A 12,696-nucleotide genomic window follows, 5' to 3' on the forward strand; every position below is an offset into this window, starting at 1 on the left:
AGCAATTTATAGCGTTGACACCTCGACTAGGGTTAATTTACTAACATGAGTTAATTCACTAACATGAGTTAATTTACTAGAGTCAATTAACTAACGGTCCATTACACAATGAGCAGCCGTGAGTACAAAAACTGTCCATTGATAACCACGCCACCACAAAACATAGCCGATGTCCTCCAATACCAACTGTTTGGACTGTATACTCTAACCCGAGTAAAAAATTGTCTCGGAGGCGACTCGGTCCCGTTAATTATGGTTGTTCTTCTGGTATTCTGAATTTCGCTATCAGCCAGTTGTAACAATAAACGACAAAAAAGAAATAAAAGGAGTAACGATTGTAATTTTATCATTTTTTTGTAGTAGTTGTTTGTCAATAAAGCGACAAGATCAAAACAAGCAAAGACTTACTTGGAATGCATGGAGTTTGAAATTGACTCTGCCTGTTGAAAAGATACATATCGATTTGACTTTAGATTAACAAAACTTCCAGCCATGCCCTCCCCCCTTTGTGTGTGTGTGTGTGTTTTTTGGCGTGAAAGCACAGGGTGTACCACAGGGGAGATACTGATCTTATTTACAAAGATGAGGAGACGAGGACCCATTTGGAGTGGAATGAGAATACTTTAAAAGGATAGAGAATTTTTCACGAGTGAAGCAAATGTCTGGTCAGATCAATTCGAGTACTGGCTGTTTAAAAGTACTTTCAGACATATAACAACCTTTTAAATGAAAAGAAACATATGATTAATTCAGCCGTCAATTTTAAAGATCTTGCAACAAAATGGATATAGATGGATGCATCAGGCTGAGACGCAAATAAAAGCTAACAGGCTTTTATTTTATTTTCTCCTGACAGAGAAACTTGAATGATATCTCTGCTGAGTCATGGAATATCTCTGCTGAGGTCTGACCATGTCTTCAGAGTGAAATTCTGCTGCAATAGTATTATAATCCTTTTTGGAGCTCTTCGTCTGACGCTGAGCACAAAAAGTTAGAAACTGGTCGCTTTTCGTATGTTTGCATCTTATTCTTTTTTTCATACATAACTCTGGACAGAGTAATCCAACCTTGGGTTCTGCTCTTGCGAAAAAATCTCAAATCGGACCCATTCTGCTTCTCTGAAACGTCCCAAGCCTTGGATACTCTAACCAACACTTGGCCTCTCTCTACTTATATTTCGCCTTTGGATGTCTCTGAAGTTGCGATAATCTTCATGGATCTTTCAAACCTTAAGATTCTTCAAATTAAGCTTTCTCAAAATCAATTTTTATTGTCCTATGCTAAAAGTATTCTATGACATCTTTATTCTTTTTTGTAGTTGGCTGAGAATTTTCGATATATCTTGTTTTGTCTGTTAATGCCTCACATTAACTTCGATGATTTTGCCGCAATTGTAAGATTGATTGTTATGACTTTATAACCCAAATTGAAAAGAGAATGAGAAGTCGTTTGTAACCGGATGTAAAATGCTTTGCTTGAATTTGTTTATATAGAGAAACTAAACATGTGAAACGAAGCAAATAGATCTTTATAAAGTGAAAAGACAGGATACGACGGACAACATGCATGGTGTCGTATTCAGAACTAGCTTGCAGTAGACCCTCACTACTGCCCTCCATCAGCCAGACAGCCCAATCAGGCCAACCTGAGTCACCAGCAGCTGCACACAACAGCCTCCAATGTTCTGCCAGCAGAACTAGCTTGCAGTAGACCCTCACTACTGCCCTCCAACAGCCAGCCAGCCCACTCAGGCCAACCTGAGTCATCAGCAGCTGCACACGACAGCCTCCAGTGTTCTGCCAGCTGAACCAGCTTGCAGTACACCCTCACTATTGCCCTCCAACAGTCAGCCAGCCCACTCAGGCCAACCTGAGTCACCAGCAGCTGCACCCAACAGCCTCTAGTGTTCTGCCAGCTGAACCAGCTTGCAGTAGACCCTCACTACTGCCCTCCAACAGTCAGCCAGCCCACTCAGGCCAACCTGAGTCACCAGCAGCTGCACCCAACAGCCTCTAGTGTTCTGCCAGCTGAACCAGCTTGCAGTACACCCTCACTACTGCCCTCCAACAGTCAGCCAGCCCACTCAGGCCAACCTGAGTCACCAGCAGCTGCACCCAACAGCCTCTAGTGTTCTGCCAGCTGAACCAGCTTGCAGTACACGCTCACTACTGCCCTCCAACAGCCAGCCAGCCCACTCCGGCAAACCTGAGTCACCAGCAGCTGCACCCAACAGCCTCTAGTGTTCTGCCAGCTGAACCAGCGTGCAGTACAGCCTCACTACTGCCCTCCAATAGCCAGCCAGCCCGCTCAGGCCAACCTGAGTCACCAGCAGCTGCACCCAACAGCCTCTAGTGTTCTGCCAGCTGAACCAGCGTGCAGTACAGCCTCACTACTGCCCTCCAAAAGCCAGACAGCCCACTCAGGCCAACCCGAGTCACCAGCAGCTGCACCCAACAGCCTCCAGTGTTCTGCCAGTAGAACCAGTTCGCAGTGCAGCTGTCCTCCAGAGACGCACCCAAGTGACCTGAAAAAATCACCCATTGTCCCCCAGGGTCCCCCAAGTGACCTAAAAAAGTCACCCATTGTCCCCTCGGGACCCCCCAATTGACCTAAAAAAGTCACTCATTGTCCCCCAGGGACCCCCCAAGTGACTTAAAAAAAGTCAGCCATTGTCCCCCAGGGACCCCACAAGTGACCTAAAAAAGTCACCCATTGTTCCCCAGGGACCCCCGAAGTGACCTAAAAAAGTCACCCTTTGTCTCCCAGGAACCCCCCAAGTGACATAAAAAGGTCGCCCATTGTCTCCAAGGGACGCCCCAAGTGACCTAAAAAAGTCAACCATTGTCTCCAGGGACCCCCCCATGTGACCTAAAATCTCTCCCATTGTCCCCCAGGGTCCCCCCAAGTGACCTAAAAAAGTCACCATTGTCCCCCAGGGACCCCCCAAGTGACATAAAAAAGTCACCCATTGTCCCCCAGGGACCCCCCAAGTGACATACAAAAGTCACCCATTGTCCCCCAGGGACCCCCCAAGTGACCTAAAAAAGTCAACCAATGTCCTCCAGGGACCCCCCAAATGACATTTAAAAGTCACCCATTGTCCCCCAGGAACCCCCCAAAGTGACCTAAAAAAGTCAACCATTGTCTCCAGAGACCCCCAAGTGACCTAAAAAGGTCGCCCATTGTCCCCCAGGGTCCCCCCAAGTGACCTAAAAAAGTCACCCATTGTCCCCCAGGGACCCCCCAAGTGACACAAAAAAGTCACCCATTGTCCCCCAGGGACCCCCCAAGTGACATACAAAAGTCATCCATTGTCCCCCAGGGACCCCCCAAGTGACCTAAAAAAGTCAACCATTGTCCTCCAGGGACCCCCCAAGTGACCTAAAAAGGTCGCCCATTGTCCCCCAGGTTCCCCCCAAGTGATCTAAAAAAGTCACCCATTGTCCCCCAGGGACCCCCCAAGTGACATACAAAAGTCACCCATTGTCCCCCAGGAACCCCCCAAGTGACCTAAAAAAGTCAGCAATTGTCCCCCCGGGACCCCCCAAGTGACCTAAAAAAGTCGCCCATTGTCCCCCAGGGACCCCCAATTGACCTAAAAAAGTCACCCATTGTCCCCCAGGGACCCCCAAGTGACCTAAAAAAGTCTCCCATTGTCCCCCAGGGACCCTCCAAGTGACCTAAAAGGTCAAACAGTCAACCCACTTGACCTCTAAAGGGTCAAATAGTCACCCTACTTGACCTCTAAATGATCTCTAAAAGGTCAAACTGTCACAGCACTTGACCTCTAAGTGACCTCTAAAAGATCAAAAAGTCGCCACAATTGACCTCTAAGTGACCTCTAAAAAGTCAAAAGGTTTACCCACTTGACCCCTAAGTGACCTCTAAAAGGTCAAATAGTCACCCCACTTAACCTCTAAAAGGTCAAACTGTTACCCTACTTGACCTCTAAAAGGTAAAACAGTCAGCCCATTTGACCTCTAAGTGACCTCTAAAAGGTCAAAGGTTAACCCACTTGACCTCTAAGTGACCTCTAAAAGGTCAAACAGTGAACCCACTTGAACTGTAAAAGGTCAAAAGGTTACCCCACTTCACCTCAAAGTTACCTCTGGAAGGTCAAAATTCACACGTTGTGTCCTTCAAGGGACCTATATTCACCCCACTTGACCTTTCAATTTACCTCCGAAGTTCAGAAAATTAGACCAATAAGGAAAATGGGAGGTCGAAAGCCATCAATAGTTGGAATAGTTAGATTGTTTCACCGAAAACTAAACATTGTCAAAGAGCTCAAACAGGAGCTGGAATATCAAATACACTCAGATCTGGAACCCGAAGTTGTGTCAGTAACACACGATGAATTCAAGAGAACCATGTCACAACAAGACGAACTTGTCAATCAGCTTACACAATCGGAAAGTGTGGATGCTAAAGACTCTCTCAACGATGCAGCATGCTTGACAAAGCTAAAAGTAGAAGTTGCACAAACTGTAAAGAAGCATGAACTTTCCCTCAGAAATACTTCGACGCGCCCAAGCAGCGCCGCTTCATCACGCAGTAATCGAATACAGGTTCATTCCGAACTTGAGTCGCCGGGAGTTGTCCGAAGTATGCAAGATACCCGACAGCAACAACACGTCAATAATTTGGCAGACTAGCAATCAACATCCAATCCGATTACCATACATAGGCAAAGGCAGTCCGCCATTGGAATTTTGCAAGAAAACCCTAATGGAGTCATCAGTACTTGTGTACAGAATAGTCTCCAGCCATCCGCACTAGAACAACCAGAGCCTGACAACGTAGCAAGCAATCAACATCAACCCCTTCAACCAATAGAACCGTTTGTGAATCCAACAACTGTTTCACAGAGCTCTACTGACGCTACTTGTGCGTTCCCACAATTGTATACAGCTTCAAATATTCAACTGCCACTTTTTAGTGGGACACTTCCTCCGGCTAAAAATACTTTCCCTCCTGCCAGGTGCATTAATAACACTGCCCTCTTTGAAAATGTACCTGACCATAGAACCCCTGTTCCAATTTCTTTCGGCAATCGTTTCCCAACGCCAAGCCATTCCGGCCCATTTCAGGCATTTTGCCCAAACAATTGGTCAAACCTAGCAACCGGTAGTTTTGAGCCCTCAAACGTAACCCCTCGCGGACCTGTTTACCCAAGCAGCCAAATCTTTGGTAATCAAAGCTCCAACCCATATCGTCTACGGAACATCCATCGCTCAGTAAAGTTGCTGGACATCCGAATTCAGAAGTTCGATGGAGATCCGCTCAAGTGGAACGAGTGGAGTAGCATGTTTTCTCCGACAATCCACAACAACGAAGACACAACTGACACTGAAAGAATGAGCTATTCGCAAAGTTTAGTCATTGGACCGGCAAAAGATTGCATCTCCAGCTTTCTTTGAAACCTAAACTTTTACTCCTTCGCCCTTCAAGAGCTCAACAGACGCTTTGGAAGCCCGCAAAACGTTGTCGGTGCTTTAACAAAGGAACTAGAAGCTTTTTCAAAGACCAGCTATGAATGACCACGCAGCTTTGATAGCTTTCGCTTCGCTGTTAAGAAAGGTTGTTCAGACATTTGCCTCACATGGCTTCAGTGCCGACCTAAATGCCACGTACTTGCCCAGGAGAGCCCGAGATAAGCTACCAAACCCAATCAAGTTGAAGTTGACCGAACATGTTGTTGACAACGACTGGACAAATCCAGGTCTCACAGAGCTTTCCGACTGGATGGATTCGCAATCCAGAGCCTTCGAACAGTTACAAGACACGTTTTCAACAACCACTAACAACCATTTAGGTCAACAAAACCAACCCCAGGGTTCAAGTTCCTTCAACAATCGGAATAGGAACAAAAATTGTACGAACTGGACACAGAATTTCCCACTAAGTAAAAGCTCTAACCCCAGCAATAAAAGCTTTGAAGATAACAGTACAGGGAATAGAAATATCGAATTTGCAAAGCCTCAGCAGTCAACGGCTAATGGTAGCAACAACAATAAAGGAAGCTCTTCTTTCTCTGGTTCAAAGCAGCCTATGAGAAATTCAACATCAAACAGGAGCAGAACAAAATGCCCGCTTGATCAACAAGATCACTACATTGGCAATTGTCCACAGTTTCTCATTCTTGATGTCAGCAGACGCAATAGCGAAGCAAAGAAGAACTCTCTGTGCTTCAATTGCCTAAGCTCCTATCACGCCGCCAAAAACTGCACGTCAAAAGTTCTCTGCCGACATTGCAATGGCAAACATCATAGCCTTCTCCACGCAGGCAGACAAAAAGCACCCGAATCGACAAACATGGCAGCAATTGATCTGCCAATGTGTGAACCACTGGATCAACAAGACAAAAACAGTGAGATTCCAACTCAGGTTTACAACCCTGGTCTCCCATCAAAAACGAGGAATCAACTACAGGTAATAACTGTCACCGTATTCGGAAATGATAATAAAAGACAAAATTGTTATGCCGATCTGGACAATGGTAGTACCATTTCATACGTCCTCAACACCGCTGCCGACAAGGTACGGGCTCCAAAGACTTCAGAATTCGATCTGAATGTATCGCACGCATTTGACGAATCCGTTATGCACGCAAATCTTGTTCGGTTGGACATTGGAAAGTTCAATAGCGATCAACCACTCTTTCGTTTAAACTACCTTCATGCCGTGAGTAATTGCACTTTCAACGATGCGCCTGTGGACGATTTGAACGAAGCATGATCGTCCTACCCTCACCTTCAACTTATACATTTTCCTAAACTTAGTGACAACTAGATACAGATACTTTTAGGAGTTGACGCTACCCAATACATTTTGGAACGCGAGTTCCTTCAAGGACCCTCAGGAAGCCCCTTTGCTTTACGCAATCTTCTCGGTTGGACAATTACTGGCCCAATTAAACGAAAAGGCGATCCAATCCAACAGGAAACAAACTTCCAATCCCATAGTTATAGAGCCTTCGACCAGGCGCTCACAAATTTAACTTTTGATACAGAAAGACATCTCAGTGAATGTGTGACCAGTTTCTGGAAAATAGAGAATGCAGGAACCGAGTTTGAAGAAACTGCAGATACTTCAACAGACGGTAAAAGAGCAGTTCAAATGTTACAAGATACAATCCATCATATCGGAGAGAGATATGAAATTGGTTTACTTTGGAAACAGGACAGTAAAATAGAAAACAACTATCCGGTTGCCAAAGCACAACTTGACAGTCTTCAACGCCGACTCAACAAAGATATTGTGTTGAAACAGTTGTATGAGAAAACTTTGGAAACAGATTTAGAGAAGGGTTATGTCAAACCAGTAACTTTCTCAAATCCAGCACCAGAGAAGATTTGGTACCTTCCCCATCACCCTGTCACAACCAGTAACTTTCTCAAATCCAGCACCAGAGAAGATTTGGTACCTTCCCCATCACCCCGTCCCAACAAACCTGGGAAAGTCAGGCGTGTTGCAAACGCCGCATCTGTTTTTAAGAAGCAGTCGCTAAACAAAAACCTTCTGTCAGGCCCCGACCTTCTCAACAACCTGGTCGGCTTACTACTTCGCTTTCGCCAGGATTCTGTTGCAGTAATGGCAGACATAGAGGCCATGTTTATGCAAATTTACATACGAACAGAAGATCAGTCTTGTCTCCGTTTTCTGTGGCCGTCAAAGAACTCCGTACAGCAGTTCCAGTATACGCGACTCATCTTTGGAGCCAGATGTTCACCAACTACAGCAATATTTGTCCTCCAAGAAACAGCAAAAGACTTCAGAAACACCGCTACAAAAGATCTAATATTCAACAGTTTCTACATGGATGACTTTGTACATTCGTTCGTCAATGAACAGAAAGCTGAAACTGCAGTTCAAGACTTGCGACAAACACTCTCTAAAGGAGGTTTCAGTCTAACTAAGTTTGTCTCAAACTCTGTTCAAACTCTAAGCAAAATACCCAAACAACATTGTGACAATGAAAAAGACAAACCTCGTGTCTTAGGCTAGATGTGGAATACAGTTAATGATACTTTCTTCCACCGAAGCTTGCCAAAGTTCAGGAAGACAAAACGGACTACACACTCAGAAAGCTCCTTTCCTTAATTGCCTGCTTGTTCGATCCATTAGGAATCATTGCCCCATTATTGATTACACTCAAAATCATCTTGCAGGATACATGGAAAGAAGGACTTGCATGGGATGATCTTCTGTCAGATGAGAAACAGGAATCAATAAAAACTTGGATAGAGCAATATCTAAATGGGCCAGAAATATCAATGCCACGATGTTTTAATTCTCCGAACGAGCCATCTCCGTTAAACCAGTTGCATTGATTCTGTGAAGCCTCACAGTTGGCTTATGGAGCAGTCATATACATCAGATCTCAATCAGCTAACACCATTTCAACTGGGTTTGTCATAGCTAGAGCTAAAGTTGCGCCACTAATGCAATTTGTTTCCAAGCAGCTAACAATACCAGTTACCTCAAGACATTTTTGGAGCGACAGTGAAGCTGTCCTTGCCTGGATCAAAAGCAAAGACAAATTGAAAACTTTTATTGCAAACAGAGTAAAAGAGATCCGCAACAACACAGACGTCTCCAAGTGGCAGCATATCAGCGGAAAAGTCAACCCTGCAGACCATGTCTCTCGAAGAATACTAGCCTGTGATATCCAGGTGTTGTGGTTAATGCCTCCAGATTTCTTAAGTGATCCCGAAAGCCATTGGAAGAACTCCTTGGGTAACAAGGAGGAGACAAACGTCACAATGGAAACATCGAACGATGAATGTATTATCGACGTCAACAGATTCTCAAAGTGGACGAAGTTATTGCGCTCTATGGCTTTTGTCATAAGGTTCATAAAGAATCTCAGATCGAAACAAAGAAGCAAACTAGAACTCGACGACATTAACGAAGCCCGAATTTATCTCTTTAGAAAATCGCAAGAGACGTCCTTCAAAGACGCCATCAAAGACATGAAACAGCACAGTCCTTTGTCAATAAGAGATCGTCTGCTCTTTTTGTCCCCTTTCTTCGAAAGTGGACTTCTTCGCGTTGGTGGTAGAACAAAACGAAGCTCTCTACCCTTTGACGCCAAGAACCCCATCATCCTGGACTCTAAAGAGCACAGCATTCAACTCTACATACAGAAATGCCACGAAATTTGTATGCACATTGGAGTGGAATACACTCGCAACTACATACAACAGAGATGCCACATTCTTGGAATCAGACTCTTCCTGAGAAGTTTGGCATTCAAATGTTTCGACTGTCGCCGCTTCCGAGCACAGGGACTACAGCCACCGATGGCAGACTTGCCAGACATTCGTTTTCAGGAAACACAGTCACCTGTCATCTTCACCAATGTCGGCGTGGACTACCTTGGACCTTTTGCCGTCGTTCATCGAGATACAGAAGTGAAGACCTACATCTGCCTATTCACTTGCTTGGTTACAAGAACAATTCACCTGGAAGTTGCAGAGGACCTCAGCACAGACAAGTGTTTGACAGCAATCCGACGCTTCATCGCTCGACGCGGCCAACCGCGGTTGTTCTTGTCAGACAACGGATCCAACTTTCTGGGAATAAGAAAGCAGATCAGAAGAAGACCACTGATGTTGGACCACGACTACTTCAAAGATCAGCTACTGAATCAGTCTGTCGAATGGAAGCTCAACCCTCCTTCAGCTCCTCACTTCGGTTGGGTGTGGGAGAGACTCGTTCAGTGTGTCAAACGAGCCCTTCTTTTAAACATCGGCTGCGCAAAACTCATCCCAGATGTCTTTGCCACGATCGTCAGTGAAGCCGAGTGTCTTGTCAACTCGCGTCCACTCACCCACGTGAGAAGCAACCACGAAGACGACAACCCACTTACCCCAAACCACTTCTTGCTTGGAAGGCCCTTCTGCAATGTTCCTGGAGCCGTTTTCAACGAGACACTTACCTTGAAGATTTCGGCGTGGACACAGGTGAAGCAGAGACTTCAGCAGATTTGGAAGAGGCTGCTGACCGAGTATGTTCCTTCGCTGAACAAACGACAGAAGTGGACGTCTCGTGAAGCAGCTTTGGAAGTGGATGATGTTGTCTGGCTTCTTGAAGAGTTGACACCAAGAGGAATCTGGCCGCTGGGACGAGTCACATTGACTTTCACCGGCCCCGACAATATAGCTAGGTCATGCGAGGTTAAGACCGCTTTAGGCAAATTAAACAGACCAGCAGTAAAACTTATGCATGTTTACCCCAAGCCCCCTAGCAGGTTAGGGTTAGGTTCTGTGGGCCCCGAGGATGTTAATGCCTCACATTAACTTCGATGATTTTGCCGCAATTGTAGGATTGATTGTTATGACTTTATAACCCAAATTGAAAAGAGAATGAGAAGTCGTTTTTAACCGGATGTAAAATGCTTTGCTTGAATTGGTTTATATAGAGAAAATAAACATGTGGAACGAAGAAAATAGATCTTTTTAAAGTGAAAAGACAGGATACGACGGACAACATGCATGGTGTCGTATTCATTGTCCTCAACAGTGTCCTTTGCCCCCAGCAACAATTTATCTGTTGTTATACAGCACGTTATTGTATCAAAAAATAGCCCGAGCGCCTGGGATGCGCATAAGCGATATGTTGCTTTAAGCTGGAGGTATCCAGAATTTTCAGGTGTCTGTCAATCGCTGACGCTGTAATGCCAGGGTCACTTCAGAAAAACAAATGATTGGAGTTCTTTATAGATTACTATGTGGAGTTTTTTCACAGATTATTCAGAGCTATCTACCAATTTTTTTGCGTGCTAATCTCTTTTTTCTCTTTTACTGTTTAAAGTAAAGAAAAATGTCATTTATAAGTGAAAGCAAAATAATTTTTGTCAGTCTTGTTTATATAGATAAAATCAAAATTGATGTTTGTACTTCTTACTAACTATATAGGGATGTAAGTAAACAAAAGCCAATATTGTTTTTTTTAAATCTATAAGTGAAAACAAATAAATTTATGTCTTTCGTGATCAATATCAACAGATGACAGCAGAACTATTGCTTGTCTTTTCACTAGTATTTATTCGTTGATGTGAGCAAAATATATTTTTGTTCGTTTTCAGATTTCTGACTATAGTAAGTTCAGTTCTCTCTATTTAAAAGATAATAGTGTCTTCTCAGTCTCTGATTGGTTGAAGATGCACATCCAGTATTTCTACTGCTACATCCATCCGGGGTTGAGAGTTTCAATCCGAATTTGTGACTTGTAGCAGAGTTGTGCTGGGTGTGTCATCTTTGTGGTGAAATAGTAGAGTGGAGTCGTGTTGTCTTCGAGATATGGTGTTGACTTGTGACGTCGTCAGTGGTCCCTGTCCGCGTGGTGATGACGTGTGTCGTCAGTAAGAGGTCCATACGTTGTAGAACCAGTAAGGGGCCAGTTTTGGGAAGTTTTGGCCAGTAAAGTCAGCTCGGTTTCAGTGTGCCCAACTGCTCTCAATGTCATGTAGTGAGCATTTTTTCCCCAGTTGGAGGAGCGCTTGTAGTCTGTAGTCTCTGTTTGGTTCGTACGAGGAGATTTCTATTTTATCTCCACCTGGTACGAGGTTTGAACCAGTCGGATTCACCAGCTTACCTTCTGGTGGAAATCCATCATTAGCTGTTGTGTATTTAAATCTTGTGTTAGATTTAATTTTTACTTGTATTAGGCTCCGACCGGGAGAAAGAAGAAAAGAACTGATCCTAATCTTCAATTTTGAGAAGACGAATAAATATAAAAAGGGAAAGAAAGAGCAACAATAAAATGATAACAAATAATGACACATAGAAAAAAGAGTTTTAAAAGTTTATAATTGTGTGTGAGAACTGTGAGTCTCTGTTTTTGGGTCAGGGCGCCCAGCGTGGTAGGTCTGTGGCCTACGTGCGATACTCGAATTCAAAGTCAGGGGCCCGATTGTCAGGATCCCTGAAGAATTCGAGAAATTCCTGGTCTTTTTCCAGTCAAGCTGCAAGTGCGCGAGGGAAGAGATCGACATTGCAGTGTGGTTGCATTGCCAGGAGGTGGTTGAGGACCTGTGTCTCCTCAGTTGTAGGCTCGCGATTCTGTAGCTTGTCCGATATCCAATCTCTGTAGAGGAGGTTAAAGGTAGATGCACTTCGTGGCGCCTCCTTCTACACATTGGAGATACTCTATCGGGACAAGAATGGGGCGGTTGGTTTTCGCATAGAGTGGCGAAAACAGGAAGTAATTTTTCATCGGGTCGAAATTGCGTAGCGTACCCTCACAAAATTGTGGTTGAATTACATAACTGTAATTCATGTAATAAGGTGATGTGAGTTTAGTATTCGCGTACTCTAAACGCGAATTCATGTAGATTATGGGGTTGGTGCGTCGGAAGTGATGCTGCACAAACAAGTAATTGTGCATGGTGTGTAGCATCTTGACCCTGTTTACTTTATGTGTGGTGTTGTTCACATCCATCTGTGTGGGATGCAAAAAACCAAACTGGAGATAGAAGGGGTCATACTTCTGAAAAATTCTGTAGGGAGCAGTGTCTGGGGTGAAGAAGGTGTTGAGGTAATCATTTGTGCGGTCGGCAAGAGCAAAGAAGTACTTTGACTGATGCCAAAAGCGTTCTGTGAAGCGAGGGTTGATCGGAAAGTGGAGACATTCAAGAGGAAGGTCCCTGTCCCGTCCTTCTTCAACATACTCTTTCTCAAGCTGTCCTAG

The 12,696-nt window shown here is 44.5% G+C and overlaps 1 protein-coding gene across 1 annotated transcript; it reads left to right on the forward strand.

Moving 5' to 3' along the window:
- The first annotated feature begins 5,532 nt into the window (after nucleotides 1-5,532).
- Nucleotides 5,533-10,304, forward strand: LOC142354090 (uncharacterized). Its single transcript, XM_075406363.1, has 3 exons — nucleotides 5,533-6,688; nucleotides 6,809-8,002; nucleotides 8,344-10,304. The coding sequence occupies exons 1-3, from the start codon at nucleotides 5,533-5,535 to the stop codon at nucleotides 10,302-10,304; spliced, it is 4,311 nt and encodes a 1,436-aa protein (XP_075262478.1).
- The last annotated feature ends 2,392 nt before the right edge of the window (nucleotides 10,305-12,696 follow it).

The sequence above is a fragment of the Convolutriloba macropyga genome, chromosome 15 (genome assembly GCF_964194025.1).
Source record: "Convolutriloba macropyga chromosome 15, txConMacr16.3, whole genome shotgun sequence".
NCBI classification, from domain to species: domain Eukaryota; kingdom Metazoa; phylum Xenacoelomorpha; order Acoela; family Convolutidae; genus Convolutriloba; species Convolutriloba macropyga.

What these genes read in the sequence shown, in the direction of transcription:
- LOC142354090 (XM_075406363.1), top strand. Translation starts at nt 5,533, where the DNA reads ATGAATGACCACGCAGCTTTGATAGCTTTCGCTTCGCTGTTAAGAAAG. An exon ending in AAACTACCTTCATGCCGTGA is followed by an intron (nt 6,689 to 6,808) that starts GTAATTGCACTT and finishes AGATACTTTTAG; the next exon opens with GAGTTGACGCTACCCAATAC. An exon ending in AGACAAACCTCGTGTCTTAG is followed by an intron (nt 8,003 to 8,343) that starts GCTAGATGTGGA and finishes GATTCTGTGAAG; the next exon opens with CCTCACAGTTGGCTTATGGA.